The sequence below is a fragment of the Chelonia mydas genome, chromosome 1 (genome assembly GCF_015237465.2).
Source record: "Chelonia mydas isolate rCheMyd1 chromosome 1, rCheMyd1.pri.v2, whole genome shotgun sequence".
Lineage (NCBI taxonomy): Eukaryota > Metazoa > Chordata > Testudines > Cheloniidae > Chelonia > Chelonia mydas.
The window spans coordinates 205,526,091-205,551,481 of NC_057849.1; the positions used below are offsets into that span (position 1 = coordinate 205,526,091).

General features: G+C 43.3%; 1 protein-coding gene across 6 annotated transcripts in view; it reads right to left on the bottom strand.

The window, feature by feature from the left end:
- The window catches only part of MIX23 (mitochondrial matrix import factor 23), a 35,294-nt gene extending 10,129 nt beyond the window's left edge, over nucleotides 1-25,165 (bottom strand). For 3 of the 6 annotated variants that reach the window (XM_037910415.2, XM_037910398.2, XM_037910407.2), the window contains exons 1-3: nucleotides 25,011-25,164; nucleotides 20,934-21,059; nucleotides 19,215-19,361 (exon numbers count right to left, since the gene is read on the bottom strand). In XM_037910415.2, coding sequence (XP_037766343.1) covers nucleotides 19,215-19,361; nucleotides 20,934-21,059; nucleotides 25,011-25,061 — 324 coding nt within the window. In that variant the 5' untranslated portion in view covers nucleotides 25,062-25,164. The other 3 variants (XR_005227009.2, XR_006292127.1, XR_006292162.1) reach the window with 3 other exon arrangements.
- Between the last annotated feature and the right edge of the window lie 226 nt (nucleotides 25,166-25,391).

The window sequence follows — 25,391 nt, forward strand, 5'->3', positions numbered from 1 at the left end:
AGGTTCTGTGGCCTGTATCATACGGGAGGGAGTGGGTCAAACTAGATGATCTGACCTCAATCTGTGAAAAGCCTTTGGAAGTAGGATGTACAAATACAGGTATTCTTGAATGCTGGTGTGACTGCCAGCTGAACAGGAGGTTTAGGTTGGATATTAGGAAAAACTTTTTCACTAGGAGGGTGGTGAAGCACTCGAATGGGTTACTAGGCAGGTGGTGGAATCTCCATCCTTAGAGGTTTTTAAGGTCAGGCTTGACAAAGCCCTGGCTGGGATAATTTAGTTGGGGATTGGTCCTGCTTTGAGCAGGGGGTTGGACTAGATGACCTCCTGAGTCCCTTCCAACCCTGATATTCTATGATTATATTCTATGATTCTATGAACTTTCACATTACTCAAAAAAATTCCAGACTGTTCAAGATATAACAAATTATCTAGAATTAACAGCATGGCGGACTGATAAGGATTAAAGTCTTCACAAAACACCCATTCAGAAAATTTTTACCATTTCAAAAGTTCAAAGTATAAATCTTCTATGTAAGGAGGATTAAGTTGCACTTCCAGGGAATAACTGCTGTCCAAGCTGCTTTAACAAGTCAACATCCATGCTGACAGGCTCAATGATTTCAGATCTAGATGGAAAACTTCTCCTTGATCTTGGATAGTAGATCACGAAGGACATTTAACAGAGATTCCAATACTAGAGCCAAAACTTAAAATTGAGATGCCCAAGTTGGCATAAATCAGTAAGACTGGAGCTCTGTTGGTCTAGTCTTACTGAGGATCTCGGGAATAAGAGCCACTAGGGGAAAAGCACATTGACTGACCCCACGCCAGAGAAGTGCCACCCACCAGAATCCAGATCCCTGCTTCCTCTGGAACACAATTTCAGATACTCTGAGACAGATACAGCAATTTCCTGCAATATCCTGTAAAAACCATACTGAATTAAGTTTAAGCATCTTAGTTCATTGTATTTAAAATGCAAATGTTTGTGTATTATTACGGAATTGTACATAACGTCTCTAAAGAGGAGACCTCACTAATGGAAATCTTGGGAAGTGTTAAGAGCTACAAAAGACTATTTGAAACAACGTGCTAGACAAAGTTAAGTGGGATTCCTAGGAAATACCTGGGAGGTGGGGAAGGCAACTTCTCACCTCTGGACCCATCCTTTTGAAGCTGCATCCTGAGGGGAAAGCTGGTCTGCTGATCACCTACAGACCAGAGGCCCAAACTGGATAAAAGAGTGACCCTCAGATTCAGTGGGTGCTTGTTCTGAGCCAAGGTGATAATGAACTTGTAACCATAGGAAAACCCCTTTGGTTTGAAGTACTGTTCACCAGCCAGAGCCCTTGTTGGAGTCAAAGGGTGGTCTCTGGTAAGCTTATAAACAAGCATGTAGGTTTTGTTTTGTTGGTTTTAATTGTTTTCTCTGTAATAATTTTACCTTAAGAATAAATGTACTTGCTTAGAAGGAGCTGTGTGATATCTATGGCAAGTTGATTACCTTTCAAATGCTATGAAAAGCTAAGCACAGATGTAGACCTGGAGAGGCAGTCTGTCTATGCTGGGGAATTCACTGTGTAGGCAGGGAGCCATACAGCCTGGAAATACTCTGGTTGGGAGGGAGAGAGACATATCTTTGCCCAAAAGAGGTGAAGGCTGGGGAGATGGAACCCTAAGAGTGGGTGCCCTTGCTAGATCACAGAAAGGGAACAGAGGTGCACAGTTGCCTAGAACTGACACACTGCATTCTTGTTTGTGATAAAAAGGTAAGCGTTCCTCACACCTCTTGCAGAAGGGATAAATCACAAACCTTGTCGAGACAAGATGTAATACTAGAGTAACCTAATTTGATCTCATTAACACACCTTCTGATACTTGGCAAGATAAAACAATTGCACTTTTGAATGTGCTAAAAGGGTAGAGTTAAAACTTGGGCTCTCCCTTATAAGATGTTTGTGAGATCAAGTTATCTAGCTCCATCTAACATCACACTTTTAAATTAAGGCTATTGATTAATCGCAGGGAACTCAGGCGATTAACTCAAAAAAAATTAATCACAATTAATCGCAGTTTTAATCGCAGTGTTAAACAATAGAATACCAATTGAAATGTATTAAATATTTTTGGATGTTTTTCTACATTTTCAAATATATTGATTTTAATTTAACACAGAATACAAAGGTTTCAGAGTAGCAGCCGTGTTAGTCTGTATTCGCAAAAAAAAAGGAGTACTTGTGGCACTTTAGAGACTAACCAATTTATTTGAGCATAAGCTTTCGTGAGCTACAGCTCACTTCATCGGATGCATTCAGCGGAAAATACAGTGGGGAGATTTATACACATAGAGAACGTGAAACAATGGGTGTTACCATACACACTGTAACGAGAGTGATCACTTAAGGTGAGCTATTACCAGCAGGAGAGCGGGGGTGGGGGGGCCTTTTGTAGTGATAATCAAGGTGGGCCATTTTCAGCAGTTGACAAGAACGTCTGAGGAACGGTGGGGGTGGGGGAATAAACATGGGGAAATAGTTTTACTTTGTGTAATGAAACCAATAGCAGGCACAGCATTTTCACTGAAGTGTGATTATTTTTAATTGAGTGAAAGCTGCTTTTTGGACAAATTATCTTTACCTCTGTAATGGAGTGACCAAAGATATTGAAGTATTCTCCTACGGGTTTATGAATGTTATAATTCTTGACATCTGATTTGTGTCCATTTATTCTTTTACGTAGAGACTGTCCAGTTTGATCAATGTACATGGCAGAGGGGCATTGCTGGCACATGATGGCATATATCACATTGGTAGATGTGCAGGTGAACGAGCCTCCGATAGGGTGGCCGATGTGATTAGGCCCTATGATCATGTCCCCTGAATAGATATGTGGACACAGTTGGCAACGGGCTTTGTTGCAAGGATAGGTTCCTGGGTTAGTGGTTCTGTTGTGTGGTGTGTGGATCCTGGTGAGTATTTGCTTCAGGTTGGGGGGCTGTCTGTAAGCAAGGACTGGCCTGTCTCCCAAGATCTGTGAGAGTGATGGGTCGTCCTTCAGGATGGCTTGTAGATCCTTGATGACGCGTTGGAGAGGTTTTAGTTGTGGGCTGAAGGTGACGGCTAGTGGCGTTCTGTTATTTTCTTTGTTGGGCCTGTCCTGTAGCAGGTGACTTCTCGGTACTCTTCTGACTCAGTCAATCTGTTTCTTCACTTCAGCAGGTGGGTATTGTAATTGTAAGAATGCTTGATAGAGATCTTGTAGGTGTTTGTCTCTGTCTGAGGGATTGGAGCAAATGCAGTTGTACCTTAGAACTTGGCTGCAGACAATGGATCGTGTGGTATGGTCTGGATGAAAGCTGGAGGCATGTAGGTAAGTATAGTGGTCAGTAGGTTTCCAGTATAGGGTGGTGTTTATGTGACCATTGCTTATTAGCACTGTAGTGTCCAGCAGGTGGATCTCTTGTGTGGACCGGTCCAGGCTGAGGTTGATGGTGGGATGGAAATTGTTGAAATCATGGTGGAATTCCTTAAGGGCTTTTTTTCCATGGGTCCAGATGATGAAGATGTCATCAATGTAGTGCAAGTAGAGTAGCGGAATTAGGGGACGAGAGCTGAGGAAGCGTTGTTCTAAGTCAGCCATAAAAATGTTGGCATACTGTGGGGCCATGCGGGTACCCATAGCAGTGCCGCTGATCTGAAGGTATACATTGTCCCCAAATGTGTAATAGTTATGGGTGAGGACAAAGTCACAAAGTTCAGCCACCAGGTTTGCCGTGACATTATCGGGGATAGTGTTCCTGACAGCTTGTAGTCCATCTTTGTGTGGAATGTTGGTGTAGAGGGCTTCTACATCCATAGTAGCCACGATGGTGTTTTCAGGAAGATCACCGATGGATTGTAGTTTCCTCAGGAAGTCAATGGTGTCTCAAAGATAGCTGGCAGTGCTGGTAGCGTAGGGCCTGCGGAGGGAGTCTACATAGCCAGACAATCCTGCTGTCAGGGTGCCAATGCCTGAGATGATGGGGTGCCCAGGATTTCCAGGTTTATGGATCTTGGGTAGCAGATAGAATACCCCAAGTCGGAGTTCCAGGGGTGCGTCTGTGCAGATTTGTTCTTGTGCTTTTTCAGGGAGTTTCTTGAGCAAATTCTGTAGTTTCTTTTGGTAACCCGCAGTGGGATCAGAGGGTAATGGCTTGTAGAAAGTGGTGTTGGAGAGCTGCCTAGCAGCCTCTTGTTCATATTCCGACCTATTCATGATGACAACAGCACCTCCTTTGTCAGCCTTTTTGATTATGATGTCAGAGTTGTTTCTGAGGCTGTGGATGGCATTGTGTTCTGCACGGCTGAGGTTATGGGGCAAGTGACGCTGCTTTTCCACAACTTCAGCCCGTGCACTCTAGGTAGAAGTCCAGTCTGTTGTTTCGCCCTTCAGGAAGAGTCCATCCAGAATCCTTCTTTTTGCAGTCTTGGTAGGAAGGTCTCTGTGGGTTAGTATGTTGTTCAGAGGTGTGCTGGAAATATTCCTTGAGTCAGAGACGTCGAAAATAGGATTTTAGGTCACCACAGAACTGTATCATGTTCGTGGGGGTGGAGGGGCAGAAGGAGAGGCGCCGAGATAGCCCAGCAGAAGAATCTGTCCTAAGAGTATAGCTGGATAGATTAACAATATTGTTGGGTGGGTTAAGGGAACCACTGTTGTGGCCCCTTGTGGCATTTAGTAGTTTAGATAGTTTAGTCTCTCCAACGAGAGACTGCTGAATTGGAATGAATTTGCAAACTGGATATAATTAACTTAGGCTTGAATAGAGACTGGGAGTGGATGGGTCATTACACAAAGTAAAACTATTCCCCCCCCCACCGCGTTCCTCAGACGTTCTTGTCAACTGCTGGAAATATCTCACCTTGATTATCACTACAAAAGGTTTCCCCCCACCCCCGCTCTCCTGCTGGTAATAGCTCACCTTAAGTGATCACTCTCGTTACAGTGTATATGGTAACACCCATTGTTTCATATTCTCTATGTATATGAATCTCCCCACTGTATTTTCCACTGAATGCCTCCGATGAAGTGAGCTGTAGCTCACGAAAACTTATGCTCAAATAAATTTGTTAGTCTCTAAGGTGCCACAAGTCCTCCTTTTCTTTTTACAGAACACAAAGTGTACAGTACTCACTTTACATTAGTTTATTACAAGTATTTGCACTGTGAAAATGACAAGAAAGAGTATTTTGCAATTCACTTCATACAAGTACTGTAGTGCAATATCTTTATCATGAAAGAGCAACTTACAAATGTAGATTTTTTTCTGTTAAATAACTGCACTGCAAAACAAAACTATGTAAAACTTTGGAGCCTACAATTCCACTCAGACCTAAGACAAACAAGTTTGTTTACATTTACAGGAGATCATGCTGCCTGCTTCTTGTTTACAATGTCACCTGAAAGTGACATATATTTCATGTTATAGTAGTCTTGGATGATGACCCACCCATGTGGTTTGTTTTAAGAACACTTTTGCTGCAGATTTGACAAAATGCAAAGAAGGCACCAATGTGAGATTTCTCAAGATAGATACAGCACTCAACCCAAGGTTTAAGAATCTGAAGTGCCTTCCAAAATCTGATCAGGATGGGGTGTGGAAGAATGCTTTCAGAAGTCTTAAAAAATCAACGCTCCGATGCAGAAACTACAGAATCCAAACCACCAAACAAACAAAAAACAACCTTCTGCTGGTGGCATATGACTCGGATGATGAAAATGAACATGCGTCGGTCGGGATTGCTCTGGATTGTTATCGAGCAGAACCCTTCATCAGCATGGGTGCATATCCTCTGGAATGGTGGTTGAAGCATGAAGGGGCATATGAACCTTTAGCGCATCTGGCACGTAAATATCTTGCGATGCCAGATACAACAGTGCCATGCGAACACCTGTTCTTACTTTCAGGTAACATTGTAAACAAGAAGCAGGCAGCATTATCTCCCGTAAATGTAAACAAACTTGTTTGTCTTAGTTCTGAGTGGAATTGTAGGCTCCAAAGTTTTACATTGTTTTGTTTTTGAATGCAGGGGTTTTTTGTACATAGTATTTTTCTGTAGAATTCTCTTGTTTTTTAAAGTGCAAATATTTGTAATAAAAAATAAAAATAAAGCGAGCACTGTACACTTTGTATTCTGTTTGCAATTGAAATCAATATATTTGAAAATGTAGAAAAACATCCAAAATATTTAATAAATTTCAATTGGTATTCTATTGTTTAACTGAGATTAATCACGCAATTAATTTTTTTAATCGCTTGACAGCCCTATTTGAAATACTAACCTAGGCAAGGCCACAGAGTTTTTGAGGGACTATTCAGGCTGTGCATTGTATTTTTCAGAAGGAAATGAGTGACAAATTTGCACTTTCATTCCCTTTGATACCATTGGGCTCAAACTTAAGGCTGTGAGTACAAATGTACAGCCACAAATGACAATGCTAACTCGAAAATTGAGGGAATTTTCTAAAGTATGAATTCATACAGGCAATCATCTCAAGGAACTACGGTTAAGAGAGTTAAGACAGTTAAACATTTTATTCAATGAGGTACACACCTGTAGTCTTTATCAGTAAAGAGTTTCCAGGTTTGTGTTTACAGTTTGAGTACCTATAACTATCTATTACTATCCTCTATCTACACCATACTGTACACCTGCAAAGCTTGATAAACTACTGAGTAACCTTATCTGTGAAACAGGACTTGTCTATGTGATTTAGTTTACAGCAAGCCAGGCTGTAAATCTACAGTGCACTAGCCTGTCGTGCACTAAATCACCAACCATATAGACCAGAGGACACATTCAGTTGAAAGAAAATTCCAAGGGACGCACCTCAAAAAGAGTTATACTTTTAAGGTGTCCTTATACTGGAGAATAAATGCTACTCATAATGATACAGCCCAGTTATACCCGTATATCTGGACATCATAGATAACAACAGATTTCTTCACTAAATGGTCACTGAACCAACAAAAAGTCATTCAATTTTAGACTTGGTTTTGTTAAGTAGTGAGGATATTATATAGGAGCTGGTCATAGGAAATAACCTTGGATTGAGTGATCACAAACTGGTTCAGTTTAAATTAAGTGGAATGATAATCTAAACAAGGTTGGCTACTAGGATTTTTGGTTTCAAAAGGGTAATTAAGGGAATTAATTCAAGAAGTCAATGGGACTGAAGTGCTCACGGACTAGCACTCAGAACACTTGGAATTTCTTTAAGTCAAAGGTACAAAATCTATCTGGGAATTTACAAACCCATGTAAGGGAATACACTTGTAGGAAAGAGCTCCACACCTAATTTGAATTACCACCGCAGAAAGAATATTAGGAATAAACACAGAACATACAGGGAAAGGAAAAAGGGAGCAATCAAAGACAACTATATGCCTTGGAGGTCAGAAAAATGTAGGAATAAATTTAGAATTGTTAAAATCAAGCTGAGCTAGACCTTGCAAAGGAAATTAACAGTAAGAGGTTTGTAGTAGGGATGTAAACAGGGTTTATAAATAGTAACTGTGTAACCTATTAAAATTCTATCCATTAAATGGTTAACCATTAAGGAGTTCACGTAAGAGGGGAACTACGGGTGCGGGGGGTGCTGCACATTTTACGTGGGGTTCCGCTGCCCTATGCGGCAGTGGAGTTTAATCGTTAACCAAAACTAGTAAGACCGATGCTTATTGGTTAACCGGTTAAACATTTATATCTCTAGTTTGTAGTTATATAATAAAAAGAGAAAATGAAGGATGAGGAAGGGCCACTATGCAGTGTGGCTGGGGTAGAGATAAAAGATAATCTAAGTATTGCCCTAAAACTAAATGAATACTTTGCCTCAATTTTCAATAAAGGTGAAAGTACAGAACACAGACATGAAGGCAGGATGGCTGATGGAAATGCGTAGAGAAGCAAAGATTACCACATGGCAGGCGAAAGACTTAGATCTTAATTTGCTCAAATTGGGAGGGTGAATAATTTCCATCCCTGAATACTGAAAGAACTGGCAGATGAGACTGCTGGTCCAATACCCAGGATTTTTAATAAATCTGTCAATTTAGGTTCAGTACTGTATAAGCAGAGAATTGCCAACCTATATTTCAGAAAGGGGAAAAAAGTTATCCAGGCAACTACAGACCTCTTAGCCTGACCTTAATAGTATGTACGGTTTCAGAATAAATTCCGAAGGAAAGGATTACTAAATGCATCACAGTATATGGAAAAAGGGCTGTAATGCAACATGGAATTACTGAAGGTAGCACATGGCAGACTATCCCAGTATCTTACTTTGAGAAGATTACTGATGTTTTAGATAAGGGAAATGTAGTAGATCTAAGATAGTTGGACTTTAAGAAAGTATTTGATGTTGTGTCATATGGGAAATAAATTAAAATAAAGATGAGCAAGAGCACAATAAGAAACTTGCAAAAGGGCAAAAGACAGCAGGCTGTGCTGACAAGCAAACTATCAAGGCTGGAGGGAGATTATTAGTGGAGTTCTGCAAGAATTAGTTTTGGGAGCAAACTCATTTAATATTTTTATTAATGTTGTTGGAACAAAAAGTAGGAGTGTCCTAATGACCTCTGCCGATAACACCAAATGAAGGCAGTGTCAATACAGTGGGGAATTGGAATATTATACAAGAATCGGATGACCCTGAGGTCTGAAGTAATCGAATTGGGATGAAATTCAATAGTGGAAAGTGTAGAGCCACTCACTTAGGAACTAACAATAAGAATTTCTGCTACAGGCTGTGAGCTCATCAGCTGAAAGCAACAGAGGATACAAGAAAGCTAAGTGTGTTACTGATACAGGATGACTGAGTCACCAAGTTGATGCAACTGTGAAAAAGGCAAATATGATCTTAGGATGTATGAGGTAATGTATTTCCAGAGAGAAGTATTGGTCCCACTGTACAAGGCACTGTTAAGACTCCATTTGGAATACTGTGTACAGTTCTGCTCATGCACTTTCAAGGAGGGGGAATTCAAAATAGCACAGCTCCAGTGCAGAGTTTACCCCTGGGGGAATTCTGCACCAAAAAATTAAAAATTCTGCACACAAGATTTTTAAATTCTGCATATTTTGTGTCAAAAATGTGGGTTTTTTTAAAAATGCAGAATGATCCACAATTACAGACCATCAGTCATAATTGAGAACAACATTGCAGGATGTGCAAAATAATTTGTCCCCATCCGCATGCAGTTTTTTGTAGGGAATTCTCGAGCGTGAGAAACTGGTGTAACCATTTTTGATGCAGGATGTGAAGGCCATTCACATCCCTTTGCCTTTGGTAACTTCATCTGGACCTGGCTGGGTACTTTGGGAAGTACTTGGTTCTGATTGTCTTGACATGTTTTATTTGCCCTCAAAGTCTTTTTTTTAAATGGGTAAGTAAAATAAATCCTGAGCTGTAATCTAAATCACATTGTGCCACTTTGGCACAGGAAAAAAAAAAAGTGAGAAAGCACATATATCTTCCTAGCTGAGGATTCCCTATCATTTATAATAAGGCTCCTTTACATTCTGGCAACGTAAAGGAGCCTTAAAACATTTACAGGTTTCACACTCCTCGGGACTGAGTGAGAATGGGGACAGTTAACTAACAATAGGAACATTAACAATGTTACTAGCAGGCAGGCTGCTACATTTCTGCCTCAGAGAATGAGATTAACTATCAATAGCAACATTAACAATGGTGTTTGGGGTTTTTTGTTTTTTTTTTACATCAAGCACAGTGTTTTATTTCAAACATTGAAACAGTTTTGTAGGAATGCACAGAGCAGACTCTTAGGCCCTATCTAAACTGGAAAGTTTCTGTGCACTAAACTCCTGAGGTGTACACACTACCAAGCCACTTAGTGAGCAGTTTCAGCGCACTTGCAGCGCTATTAAAAAAAACCAAAGACCTCGACGAGAGGCGTAGAGCTTTCTGCGCTGGGGCTACAGCACTGTGGTGCCAGTGTACACACCATGGCAATTACAGAGCTCTCTGGCCATCAGTTTGAACTCTACTGCCCTGCTCTTGGCTTACCAACCGTCAGCCCCACCCCATACGTTCCTTTGCAAATTTGAAAGTGCCCTTCTTCTTTGCTCGGTGATGTGTGCAGTGGTCTCAGTGCATCTTTCTAGGTGGACATGCCTGCTCCACGCACCAGGCGATCCCCCGCTTGGAGCAATGCCAAGCTGCTGGACCTCATCGGCATTTGAGGAGAGGAAGCTGTGCAGTCCAGCTGTGCTCCAGCCATAGGAATTATGTTACCTATGGACAGATTAGATGATGCATGATAGAAAGGGGCCATGACCAGGACACCATTGCTGCACACGGGCTAGCCGCATAGGTGCCAGGGCGGAAGCCACAGGCTTGGAGAAGACCCTCCCTTGATTCCCTGCTCACCCTCAGCTATGAGATATCTTCCAGAATGATCACCTCCTGTGGAAAGTATGGAGACAGAAATTATGAAGGACTAAGGAGGACTTTCTGCATGAGGTTATAATGTACTTGGCCACCAAGAAACAGGAATTGAAGGAGTGGTAGGACAGCGAGAAAAGGACTGAAAGGAGAATGCGGCAAACAAGAAAGAAGCCACAGAGCGGCTCCTAACAGTTATGGAGTGCCAAGTGGACACGCTCCAGGCGATACTAGCTCTTTCAAACTGAGCAGCTCCGCACTCGCCCTCCCCTGCAGCCGCTGTCACAAAACTCTTTCCCATGCACCCCCCCCCCCCACACACACACACACTGTCCCCCTGGCTCCACTCTCTACCCACAGCATTCCACTCCTCCCTCCTCACAGTCCAGCAGTGTGGGCTCCTACTACCCACTGCACTCAACACCCATCCATCTGCAGTTTGGCCCTGCTGAAGTACAGCACTGGGTGCATTGTACTCCAAAGGAGAAGATTGGGTATGATCCCTGGACATACACAAATCTGTAGCTGTCCTGGGACCCCTCCTCCTCTTGAGAGCTTCTCTTCCCCCATACCTCCTTCCCCTCCCTGCTGACTTTTTTGTTTGACTCCTCCTCCAGTTGTTGTCTTTTAATAAAAGAATTGTTTGTTTGAAAGCAATCTTTATTCTATTAAGTGAAAGCAAAAATAGCACTGCAAAGCAACATACAATAATGTTAAGGCCCCTTCTTGCATCACATGCACCAAGCACCTCCTAGTATTACAAGCACTGCAATCCTGAGCATAGCAACAAATATTAGAGACTTTCAGCTTCAAATTGCTGCCTCAAGGCATCCCTGATCCTTATGGCCCCGTACTGTGCCCCTCTAATAGCCCTGGTCTCTGGCTGTTCACACTCAGCCTCTAGGCACTGAGGCTCTGTGGTCCAGCCCTGAGTGAAGCTTTCACCCTTCCCTTCACAAACATTATGGAGCGTACAGTACGCGGCTATAAGCATAGAAATATTGTCATCAGCCATGTCCAGCTTCCCATAGAAGCAGCGCCAGTGAGCATTTAAACGGCCAAATGCACACTCCACAGTCATTTTGCACTTGCTCAGCCCGTTATTGAACTGCTCCTTGCTGCTGTCAAGTTGCCCCATGTATGGCTTCATGAGCCATGGCATTAAGAAGTAGACAGGGTCTCCCAGGATCACAATGGGCATTTTGAGTTCCCCTACAGTGATCTTCTGGTCCGGGAAGAAAGTCCCTGCTTGCAGCTTCTTCAACAGGCCAGTGTTCTGAAAGATGCATGCGTCATGCACCTTTCCGGACCAGCCTGCGTTAATGTCCGTGAAATGCCCACAGTGATCCACAAGCGCCTGGAGAAACATTGAGAAATACCCCTTGCGATTAATGTACTTGGTGGCTAGGTGGTCTGGTGGCAAAATTGGAATGTGCATGCCATCTATCACCCCTCCGCAGTTAGGGAAGCCCATTTGTGCAAAGCCATCTACAATCTCATGCACGTTGCCCAGAGTCACGGTCTTTGGAAACAGGATGCGATTAATGGCCCTGCACACTTCCATCAACACGACTCCAACAGTCGACTTTCCCACTCTGAACTGGTTAGCAACCGATCAGTTGCACTGTGGAAGCTGGCTACTCCAGACTGCTATAGCCATGCGCTTCTCCAGTGACAGGGTGGCTCTCATTCTTGTGTCCTTGTGCTGCAGGGCTGGGGTGAGCTCATCACACAGTCCCATGAATGTGGCTTTCTTCATGCGAAAATTCTGCAGCCACTGCTCGTCATCCCAGACATGCATCACGATTCGATCCCACCACTCAGTGCTTGTTTCCCAAGCCCAAAAGCGGCATTCCACTGTGGTCAGCAGGCAGATTGACTTAGATGATTGAGGGGGTGAGGGGAATGAAGGGCCTATTTTATGAGAGGAGACTGGAAGAGCTTGGCTTGCTCAACCTAGACAAACAAAAGCTGAGAGGGGCTACGATTGCTCTGTATAAATATACCAAGGAGGATGAAGAGCTATTAAAGCTAAAGGACAAAGTTGGCACAAGAACAAATGGGTATAAATTGGTCATACAAAAATTTAGGCTGGAAATTAGATTGTTTCTAACCATCAGAGGAGTGAGGTTCTGGAACAGCCTCCCAGTGGATGTTGTGGGGGAAAACAACTTAATTAGTTTTAAGATAGGGCTTGATAAATTTGAGTGAGATTAGATAATAGATTTGCGTGTGGTGGTGTGGAACTGGGCTCAGCAGCCCTGGATGTCTCTTCAGGTTCATGTCTTATGTTTCTAAGATCTCATGCTTCAGGGCTTCATCCAGTCCACTGAAGGGATCTGGAAGGGAATTTTTTCTCCCCAATGTATTCTGGGAGATTTGGGTGTTCTTCCTATAAAGCATCAGAGATGACCATGTCTGATAATACTGGAAGGGGTAAGCCAGGGAATCCTCTCTCTCAGGTACTTGGCCAGTGGGTCTTGCTCACATGCTCAGGGTTCTAATTGATTACCATATTCAGGGCCAGGACGAGTGAGCTTGTTTTTTTTCCCCCACCTTCCTCTGCAGCATGGGACATGGATCATGTGCTAGGATCATCTGGTATTTCTCACTTAATTACTTTGCACTGCAGAGGCCTTGGGCATTGGTGCACCTTGGTCCTTCATGTTCTCTGCCTGTGGCACACAATAGTTTAGTCTTCTGAGGCTCGTACTACACTTTGATCTATTCTGGTTGTTGGGCTTAATATGGAGGTTGCTGGATGATGTTTAGTGGACTGTGACATACAGGCAATCAGACTAGATGATCTGGTGGTTCCTTCTGGCCTTAAACTCTGACGGTATGCTGGAGTTAAGGCTGCATGGCAGTTTATCAAGCCTTGCATGTTAATGTGGAAGGAGGATAGTAGTAAGTAAAAGATGGTTGTAGAAAGCAACAGCGGGATTGTAGACCCTGACTGTGTATATGCTAGATTTTCAGAATTTGAGGAAATGCTACTCAAGTAAAACAGAACATTAACTTTAAATGAAGTTTTTCCTATATGAATTCCCTTATGTTACTCAAAAACTACGTAAACTGGAGATAAGTAAAAAGCAAACAGTGCCTTACATTTTTTGCAGTAGTGAACATAGCCGCTATACTGAGCATTTGACAATGGAAAAGCATCAACATTAAATACAACCATTGTAATCTGGCAGAGTTGCTCTTTTGAACAAAGTGCTACCTAGCAAAGAAAGTCATTATAGTTAATTCTGTGTTTTCAAAATTGATGACACTCAAATCAGCTATTGATTAAAATCTTTTCATAGAAATTCCAAAATGAAAAATATAGGAAAGTGATATTTGTATACCCCACAGATACACAATAATCAACACTGGAAATACAGTGTACAGTCTGTATGTACTCTTTGCAAAAGGTGTTTAAGAAACAGTGAAAAATCAGGGACCCAACTTCAAACCCATCTGTTTTTATTCCCAAAATATTTTAAGATGCTTATTTCCCTACAAATTCTAACTGCAAACAAAATGGAAGGGACTCTCCTACACTCTCCCTCCCGGCCCCCGCGAGTAAATCATTTACCATTCTTTTTTCTTGTTAAACACAATTCTCTCACACAACCTTAACTATGGCTTCACTACAACTCCACCATAATAATAACCAGACATTCGGTGAAACAAAGGCAACCATTATAAAAGGAAAAATCTTTAAATAATGTATTATTAACTGTGGACCTCATTGCCATGAGATATCAAAAGCTAACTAAAGATAATGTTAAACAGTAACTACTAAAGCTAGACTTGTTTAAAGTCAACAAGTTTGGAGGAAGTGCATCCAAGTGTCTTAGAAGAGCTATCCAATGAGTTCTTTGGACTACTAATTATTGAAAATCAACATTTTTGAAACACTGGGGAAGTTCCATAAAACTGAAAGAAAGCTAATGTGTTAATATTTTAAAAGAGTACTTGGGATGACCTGGGTAATTTTAATCCTGACAGCTTGACATCGACCCCAGGCAAAATAATGGAATGTCTGACGTGGGACTCAGTTTATAATTAATGCCAATCAATATGGGTTTATGGAAAAGTGACTATTAATCTAATTTGATATCTTTTTATTATAAGATTACAAGTATGGATGATAATGGTGTTGATGTAATAGACTTCTGTAAGGCATTTGACTTGGTGCTACAAGACAGTTTGATTAAGAAACTAGAAAGCTACAAAATCAACATAATATACATTAAATGGATTAAAACCTGAATAATTGATAAGTTTCAAAACATAATTATAAACAGATTCATGCACATACATTTTGAGTGGGGTCCCGCAGGGACTGGTTCTTGGTCCTAAACTTTTAACATTTTTAGCAAATGACCAGGAAGAAAACAAAATCTATATGATGATGTGCAGAGGACACAACAATTGGGGCAATGGTAAATAGGACCACAGGTCACAGACACAGAACAATCAGCACCACTTAGTAATCTGGGCACAATCAAACAAAATGTGTTTCAGTAGGTCCAAATGTGAAGTTATATATCTAGGAACAAAGACTGCTAGCAATACTTACAGGATGGAGAACTCTTAACATGGGAAACAGTGTCTCTGAGAAGGATTTGGAGGTCATGGTGGATAACCAGAAGAACATAAACTGCAGTTTGCCACTATGGCTAAGAGGGTGAATGTAATCCTTGGACGTATAAAACAGAGGAATCTTGAGAAGTAGGGAGATTACATTATCTCTGTTATTTTGCATTGATGCAACTGCTAATGGAATAGTGTGTCCACACTTCAAGAAGAATTTTGAAAACTTGGAGACGATTGAGAAAAGAGACATGAGAACGATCTAAGGATTGAAAAACATGTCTCAGGGAGCTCAATCTATTTAGCTTATCAAAGAGAAAGTTAAGGAATAACTTGATCAATCTACAAGTAGCTACATGGTAAACATAAATTTGATAAGAGGGCTCTTCAATCTAGCAGACAAAGATAAAACAAGATCCAGTGGTTAGAAATTGAAGCTAGATAAATTCAGATTTGGAATAAAGCACACACTTTTAAGACAACTAAGCACTGGAACAACTTAACAAGGGCTGTGGTGGATTCCCCATTACTGGAAGTGTTTTAAATCAGTATTATTTAAATCAGCAGGACTTAGTTCAAGGAAGTTCTATGACCTGTGTTATGCAGACTATGTGACCACAAGGGTCCCCCCGGTCTTAAAAAAAAGCTTATATAAGTGGACTGCCCTGAGCTCATTTATGGTATGCCTACACAGCGGGGGAAAAAACCAAACCCACAGCAGCAAGTCTTGGAGACTGGATCAACTAACTCGAGCACACAGGGCTAAAAATAGCAGTGTATACATTTGGGCTCAAGCTGGAACCCAGGCTGTGAATCCCGCCGAGGGGGGAGGGTCTCGGAACCCAGGCTCCAGCCTGAGCCCGAACATCTATGATTCTATTTTTAGCCCTGCAGTGTGAGCCCACATCAGTTGACCCAGGTTCTGAAACTGGATAACACAGGGGTGAGGGGTTGTTTTTGTTTTTTTGCTGTGTTGATGTACCCTTAGTGTGCTGCGCCAAGAGCCAGCTTCAAAACCTAATAATTCAGAACTTATTTGACTTTCATTCTTTTCTAAAGAGTACAATGCATGGCAGGTTGAACCAACAAAACAGCATTCATGCGGGAACTTCCTAAAAGGGAGGAAGAAAGTCTGAAGCAAAATTTTATGTATAAGCAGTATTTCAAAATTCAGCTTGGTTCAAAACTGGCCCCATTGGGGCCTAGACTAGACTTTTGTGGTGCAAATTTGGGATGATTTGGTCAAAGCGTTTCTAACATATGTATACCCCTAAAAGCTGCTTTTAACATTTATCAATTCCTATAACTTTGTTCCCCCCCACAGCCAGGGAAAACGTTATGGCTGTGTCTTAATGAGGATCGCGATTCAACGATAACTTCTTTGAAATACTGGTTTTCAAAACTGGTTATCATATTCGCATTCTGGTTTTCCAGATGGGTACACCAGGTTCTGGCAAGCATCTTTTGGTAACAGAGTATCTGCCTTAGAGAGACAAAGGTTTACAGACAATTCACCCCTCTTCAAGCTATTGTTTACTAGGAAACACCTTTGTCAATGGCACATTGAGTAACATTTGGTTGCTTGGGAAACAGATTCTGGCCCTTTAACCCACGGACCATGAATTCAAATCCTCTCCTCAGAAGATTTGTGAGTGTGACAATTAGCACTTCCCTTCTTGCTGTCTGGGGCCACAATGGAACTTCTTTTGGAAGTATGAGTGGTGTATGAATTTTGAGGAAGTGCAACACCACAGAAGTGTATCTCCAGCACTATCTACACATCAGCCCAAGTCCTGCCCTAGAATAGTTTGGCAGATTGTGGCAGTACTGTGCTGGGATATGAAAGCCAGTATGGCTAATATAGGAGGAACTTGCTGTCACGTTGACAAGCACACGAGTGAGATCAATGTAAGAGTCTGGCTAAGACAAATCAGTTATGGGCCAAACAAGGCTCAGTGAACTCCTGCCAGGCACCACTGCGAACAACAGATCCAGCCTGCATCAGGAACTAATAGGTACACTCAATGCATGCCACACGCACACTGTGCTGAAAACAGAGTAGGGAAATGAGAAAGGTATGCTCTCATGCAGGGCACAGGCACATAGCACTGAGATGGGCCAAGTGGGGAAGAGAACACCCATTGAGATCAACAGGGCACTTCATTCCTCTGTAAACCTCATATGCTGTAGAGACATATGCAAAATCCCCCCCATGCTAGTCTCTGAAATGGAGTAGGGACTCTGGGGGTCCCCTTTCCTTCCCTATGCTACCTCCAAGTTGGTGTATGTGTTCCTCACAGTTGATCAACTACAACATTTTCTCACTGTGGCCCCTCCAGTACTACTGGTTGTATAAGGTGCCTGAAGGAAGGCACAGCTGGTACCTGAGAGGTGGTGACATGTGGCCCCAAAGCCTTCCCATCATGACCCCACCACTACCCTACCTCCTCACAAAACAAGGAACATTAATAAAAACTTGGTTAAAGGGGAGTTGCAATTGCCTGGCAGTGCCCCAGACCCTTCAAACTGACACCTCCAAAATTCAGGAAGTGTTATTTTGTTTGGAGTACATTAGAAAAGAAGGAATTGTACAGTTATAGTAATGCTTTCCATACCACACACCACCTTAACTCTACCCCTTGGGTGATAGCAATAGGAATATAACATTACTTTACCCAGTCTAATGAAAACTGCCAATTTCTCACACCTCACACAAACCCCAATATCAGCACTCCTGTTTATACACTTCCATCCTCACTGTATTTTTGCAGCACCATTGACTCAGGGACCTAGACGTAGGTTGGCAGACCTCACTAGGAACAATAGTTTGAGCTCTTGTTAACAAACTGAGTGAGGGGTTGGTAGGGCCACCTCTCTGAAGCACCCCTTGTGGCAAAGATCAAGGGGGCAGAGTTGAGGTTCTGGAATGTTAACTAAATTGTGTATTGCCATATTCGCTAGTGTTTGCATTGTGTTTATTTCTCTGATTCTCCAAGATCTTCATTTTCAGCAGGCACAAGTTTTGAAAGGTTATGAGTAGGACCCTACCAAATTCACGGCCATGAAAAATGCGTCACAGACCGTGAAATCTGGTCTCCCCATGTGAAATCTAGTCTTTTGTGTACTTTTACCCTATACTATACAGATTTCAAAGGAGGAAGACTTCATTTCTCAAACTGGGGGTCCAGACCCAAAAGGGAGTTGCAGATGGGTGGCAAGGTTTTGGTTTTTTTGTTTGTTTCTTGTTGTTGTTGTTTTTTTGGGGGGAGGGGTGTCACAGTATTTCCACCCTTACTTCTACGCTAACTTCAAAGCTGGGCAGTTGGAGAGTGGCAGCTGTTGGCCAGGCACCCAGCTCTGAAGGGGGGCAATACCATACCACTGTTACTTCTGCGCTGCTACCTTCAGAGCTGGGTGGCCGGAGAGTGGTGGCTGATGACCGAGAGCCCAGCTCTCAGCGCAGCACAGAAGTAAGGGTGACAATACCATACCACGCCATCCTTACTTCTGCGCTGCTGCTGCTGGTGGCGGCTCTGCCTTCAGAGCTGGACTCCCAGCCAGCAGCCACCGCTCTCCAGCATCCAGCTCTGAAGGCAGTACTATCACCAGCAGCAGCGCAGAAGTAAGGGTAGCAGTACCGCAACCCCCACTACAATAACCTTGTGACACCCCCCGCTGCCAACTCCTTTTTGGGTAAGGATCCCTACAATTACAACACCATGAAATGTCAGATTTAAATAGCTGAAATGATGAAATTTATGATTTTTAAAATCCTGTGACTGAAATTGACCAAAACGGACCATGAATTTGGTAGGGCCCCAGTTATGAGGCCCTGTCAGGACATCTTTAACAAAGGTTTGCTTCTCTTTCCTTTTTTGAGTGACATTCACTACCTGTTAATGACTGTTATTTGGTTAAGACCGTAGTCTATGATTTGGTGAATGAATTGTGTTTATTTTACGTGTTGTCATAACAGATTATAGATTAAAAGTGTGCACAGTTCTGTCTTGTGGACTGAAGGGAGTCCTCTCACCAACCAAGCCAACAAGTAGCCAAATTTGAGTTGTACGAGCTAAAATTCGGTACAGGATGACAGATCTTCACAATGGAAATAATCAGTTAGCTGAAACACCAACCCTCCCTTTCTCCCTGAATGAATTCCAGGAAGTACCACCACTCACCTTTGTCTGCTCTTGCCTGAGCTGCTTTAATAATGCTATGTCATCCTGGGCCTTCTCCCTCTTTTCTCGAAGAGTTTTTACTACATTGGAAGTCTGAGCAATACAGCTTTTGATTATTTTCTCTCTGCTGGCATGAGCCTCCATCAGCTAATTGGAGAAGAAAAAAATAATCAGATTATCTAGCTCAATGGCCTATGGGAAGAAAAAGCCGCTAAATTACAAAAACAAGTTTAAAAACAAAACAAAACATGCTGTGTTGCGTCTCACAGTACAGCTACAATAGCAGCTCTCCTTGTTGGTAGAGCAGTCTTGCCACAACTGCTCTCCTATACTTCTGCTTATGTGACAGGTCCCCATTTCCGTACATCACAAGGAGAGAACACCCCTTCCTTCTCTCAGAAGTGGATCCCACTCCCCACAAACTGACAGCTGTACACAAGATCTTATTTCCAATTCTAAGGTAGGTGGGGGAATCGAATAGCAATAGTATAACTATATTGGTCTTTCTATGCTGGCGCCGTGCTATCAGGGGCTCACATTGCAGGGTACACAGCAACCTATGGAGCAGGTGCTAGAAGAGCACAACACTAGCAGGGAAAGACACAATAAAGATACTAAAGTGAGTCCAACTGCTTTTCTTTTCTTTTTTTTTTTAAAGAAAACATCTCACGGATATAATATTCCCGCTCAGTACCAACAACTGAAATTCCTCAATGCTTACAGGAAGTGACTAAAACAAAGTAGATTGATGGTGGAACAAGAGACAGTGGGCTACACCATTACACAGAGCCGACAGGTCAAATCTTTCATAGGCGCTGCTTCTCCTTGATGCACCCTATTGCTTTGTTGTTTCCTTAGGTCCGGTCTATGCTACAAATTTACATTGGTATACATCCACACCCGACTGATGTAGTTATACTGAACTAACCCCCAGTGTAGACAGCTCTATGTCGACCGGTAGAACTTCTCCTGTCAACAAGGTTACTGCCTCTCATGGAGGTGGATTAACTATGCTGACAGCAGAAGCTCTCCCATTGGCACAGCAGAGTCTTCACTAAAGTACTACAGTGTTGCTAATTGTACATGTACACAAGCCTTTACTTCGTGCTAAGCCTGATTCCCACCCACATCCTACCACCGTATAGGCTCTAACTGCTCCAGGGAGGAGTTTCTATGATATAAAGGTTTCAAATCTGGTGGCTGCTGTTATAATCTTTAGAATCAGTTGTCTGTGATCCCATAAGAATCAGTTTTGACTCTTTAATCTATATCCTGGCAAGCAATGTTGTTCAGAATACCAAGTAACTGAATTTAACAAATAGTATCAGACAGAGGAAAAGGTGAAGACCTTAACTTTATAGAAGTAGACTGCTTTGAAAGTACTGCGGAAATGTGTTAGCCCTGCTATTTAGATGGAGTAATGGATGAGCTGTCTAACACATACTACGGTCAGCAGAATATCCTGCAAGAATGCTAGAGTGGAGCAAAAAAACAACAAACTCTGCACATGGGTTCCTGACGTAAAGCAGCCATTACGTGTGTGGGGACTAGCTATATAAAAAGTCAAGTAGGCCAGTTGTGGATGCATATTGGAGTGTCTGCTGTGCTAGCAATTTGTAACAAGCCGGGGAACGGGTGATTTTGTGTTTCTGGACACTACATTTAATAAAGCATCAGGAATTGGTTAAAAAAAAGCTATAATGGAATAGGTACACTTACAGACTGGTAGAGCTCTTTACAGGTTTGGTTAGCATCGACTTTCCCTGCAAAGGAAGCTGTTGGAAGTGTAGTGTTTAATTCATGGACTATTCTGTCATCAATTGTCCGCATCACCCTGAGCAAATCCTGCATGTAAAAATAAAAATCCTTGCTTATACTTGAATGACAGGGAAATTAGAGGTTTCAGAGTAGCAGCCGTGTTAGAGAGGAACTGTACAATTAAGCAATTTTTAAGTTGAATAGCTGTGTTACCTGGAGAACATAGCAAAAAAACCAAAAAAGTGCCATCCATGAAACAGTCTTTGCTGAATTTTTTGAGGATGAATATTGTTTTGGGTCCTTGTGGCACCTTAGAGACTAACAAATTTATTTGGGCATAAGCTTTCATGGGCTAAAACCCACTTCATCAGATGCATGGAGTGGAAAATACCGTAGGCAGGTATGCAAATGAAAAGATGGGAGTTGCCTTACCGAGTTGGGGGTGGGGTGTCAGTGCTAATAAAGCCAATTCAATTAGGGTGGATGTGGCCCATTTTCAACAGTTGACAAGAGGGGGTGAATATTAACAGAGGGAAAATTACTTTTTGTAGTGCTAACGAGGCCAATTCAATCATGGTAGATGTGGCCCATTTCCAACAGACAAGAAGGGGTGAACATCAGAGGTAAAATTATTTTTTGTAGCGAAACAGAATCATAGAATATCAGGGTTGGAAGGCACCTCAGGAGGTCATCTAGTCCAACCCCCTGCTCAAAGCAGGACCAATCCCCAACTAAATCATCCCAGCCAGGGCTTTGTCAAGCCTGACCTTAAAAATATCTAAGGAAGGAGATTCCACCACCTCCCTAGGTAACCCATTCCGGTGCTTCACCACCCTCCTAGTGAAAAAGTTTTTCCTAATATCTAACCTAAACCTCCCCCACTGCAACTTGAGACCATTACTCCTTGTTCTGTCATCAGCTACCACTGAGAACAGTCTAGATCCATCCTCTTTGGAACCCCCTTTCAGGTAGTTGAAAGCAGCTATCCAATCCCCCCTCATTCTTCTCTTCTCCCAGTCTTTATTCAGGCCTAATTTGATGGAGTCAAGTTTGCAAATTAATTCCAGTTCTGCAGTTTCCCACTGAAGTTTGTTTTTGAGGTTTTTTTGGGGAGCGTGCGGCGTGAGTAGGGACGTGATTCGGAGCAAAGGCGCAAGTTAGCCTGCGTGTAGGTTAACAATTTGCTGCTGGTGGCAGTTATTGGCATCTAGGCATTCTCTTTTGCTACTATGTCACGATTTGCTGCCTCTGCCTTTCCTCAACTGCCACTTTTAAGTCTGTTATTGAGTGTCCAGGGAGATTGCCTTTGAGTATTTTCACTTTGTTCTCTAGGCTGCCCAGCTCCACTCCCCTGCTCTGCAGGTATCTTGCATTAGACCCTCATTCCCCTCAGTGTGTGCGCTAGAGAAGTACTCGTAGCTGGTTTCAGCAGCGTCTCATCTTTCCAGAATCAGCTATTGTGCTGTCCCTGAGGCAGCTCAGGGTGGCTGGCCAACACTTCTGGTTTTCCTACTCAGTGGCTGCAAGCTGAATATCCATCTATGGCTTTCAAAGCCCAGCTGCCTAGCTCCATAGAACAATGTATGCTGAAATCCAACTAACTCCCCCTTTTGAGAAAAGCTGAAGAGCAAGAGACAGCTACAAAAAAGTCACAGAAAGCTCTTTGGGGCAGGGGCCATCTTGTTCTGTATTTGCACTGTACCTAGCAAAATGGGGTCCTGGTCCATGACTAGAGCTCTTAAACACTATGGTAATGCGAATAAGTAAACACAATTTGGGGCATCTAAGTGCAGCAGAATGGCAAATCCCACAGCAAAAAAACCCACTGAATTCTGTAGCATCTTAGAAAAACTGCAAATTCCATAGCCACAGAATCATGCAGAACTTAGCCCCTGGACTTTTCCTGGTGTAAGTCAGTCACATTTTGTATTTTATATTAATTATTCTAAATGTAAATAACCCACATAAAATCTAACATGGAAGTACTGTGATGTGCTGCTAATATTTTAAGAGTGATTCTTTTAACCTAGGATACACCTGTTGCACATGCAACAGACCAGATAAGTGAGACACTGAGGAATCTATTCCTTTGTTTTCTCTATTTAAATAAAACAAAACACTCTCATAATTGCAACCAAAGAAGAAAGCAGTGCCATGGACAATCATATTAGATATATTTGCTGGAAATGTTTGCTGTTTGTTCTTTTTCTGGAAAATATACAGAGCATTTTGAGAATAGAGGCAGCACAATAGCATAATTTGAAGGAGAGATAAATATGTTGTAGTCTAGAGAAGTTCTTCCACTAGGAAATACTTTGAGATCACATGCGAGCCTACTGTTTCTTCAAGACAGATATCTATGTGCTTTAGCAACATCAAAGATACAGTTGCCTGAATTCTTTCCTTTTTTATTGTAATACTGTTGTATCAGTGCACTTCTATCATACCTGCCAACCCCTGAAATCTAAAAATTGGATCACATTTAACTTCTCAAATATCCAATTATAACAAGTGAAATTGACACAGGGAAGGGGGAATTATGAATATTTTGCTTAAAACTATGGAGAGTTTGCATACAAAATCTAGTTCCAGGCATGTGAATATGAATGCCAAACCAGACTTTAAGGGCATATTACCTAGCAAGCACACAAGATATAAAAATATAAAGCCAGATAAACAACTATCTGTGCACTGACAGCAAGCATCAGACAAACAAGGAAAGAAGGGGTCTTGGCCTTTTGGGTCAATTGCACAGAAGTTAAATGAACTGATGGGCAGATAGGACACGTCTACCCTTACCCACCCACTCCCTGCTGCTGCGATTGATGAGAACCAGGGGTCAATACAGCAGGTCTAGTGAAGACCTGCTAAATCAACAGCAGATCGCTCTCCCATCGACTCCAGTACTCCATGGGAACAAGAAGCGGAAGTTAAGTCAACGAGAGAGTGTCTCCCATCGACCCAGCACTGTGTAGACACGACAGTAAGCTTCATTATTCACGTAGCTGAAGTTGCATAACTTCGGTCAACTTATCGCCGAAGTGAAGACACGGCCTTAGAGAGACAAGGTGGGTGAGGTAATATCTCTTCTAATATCTTCAGGTCTCAGAGCTCTGTGTGGCTTAAAAGTTTGTCTCTCTTACCAACAGAAGTTGGTCCAATACCTCATCCACCTTGTCACTGTAATATCCTGGGACTGACAGGGCTACAACTACTGTGGATACATCAGACAGTACACAGTTCCATATCTTCTGGGGGCTGCCCAAAGCTCAGATACCATCTCAGGAGTGGTCTACACTTAAGAGTTTTGCTGGGACATTAAAGTTGGTTAGGTGGAGGGGAAGCAGGGTTTGCAACATTTCTAGACCAGGAAGTCCCTTAAGACAGATACCTTTATGCTGGCGAAAAAGTGCTTTGGGCAGCATTGTTTATTTTGCACAGGAGACTGGTATACGCTGTACTAGCAAAAATGACCTTTTTGCTGGTATACATTGCCGCTACACTAGGAGGGATAGGTGAAGACAATGGCCCAAGCACCCACCTGGTGCCTCAGACGCCTTCCTTTAGAATCTTCCCCCACGACCAGTTTCTGCAATTTTCACCACCCCCGAGTCCTCCCCCACAAGCAGAAGGCCCCGATCCCCACTGGACACTTATCTCCCGGCCGCACCCCAACTTCGGGAAACACCCCTTGCTCCCAGTGGGGGAGAGGCACCTTGTCCCCCACGCTGCAGGGGAGGGGCGCCCGCCTGCCTTGTTTCCCCTCCTCCGCGCGGGGCGGCGGGAGCTCGTGCCCCACTGTCAGTCAGGGTCCTGGGAGGGCCCCGCCGCTCCCTCGGCCCGCGCGGACGGAGGCCGGTGGGGGGCGGGGAAGAGGCCATTTGCCCCCCGGCTCCGCGTGGGGCAGAGCCGGCTGCTCCAACCCGCTCCCGTCACCTCCCGGCTGGAGGCAGGAACCGCTGCGGCCACCCCCAGGGCCCGGCTGACACCAGGCGCAGCGCCCGGCCACGGAGGGGCCCCAGCGGGCCCTGCTGGTACCTGGAACTCGGCAAAGTCCTCGCAGGTCCGGACTCCGCTGGGCGCCGCCATATTGGAGAGGCCGCGGAGCCCGACGCCGGCCAATCAGCGGGCAGCGGGGGTGACGCGTGGAGCGTCTGACGGGATTGGCTAGCAGCGCTCGAGGCCGCTCTTTGCAGAGCGCGCGGAGTGGTGCGAGCAGGGACGTGACTCGGGAGGAGCAAGGGCGCGAGTTCGCCTGAGTGGAGCGTAGCCGCAGCGGCGAGCTGCTCCCGCCACAGTTTGCTGCTGGCGGCAGTTGTTGGCATCTAGGCATTCGCTTTTGCTGCTATGTCACGATTTGCTGCCTCTGCCTTGCCTCAGCTGATGGCCTGTGGGTAGCCAGTTGTGAGAGGTGGGGAC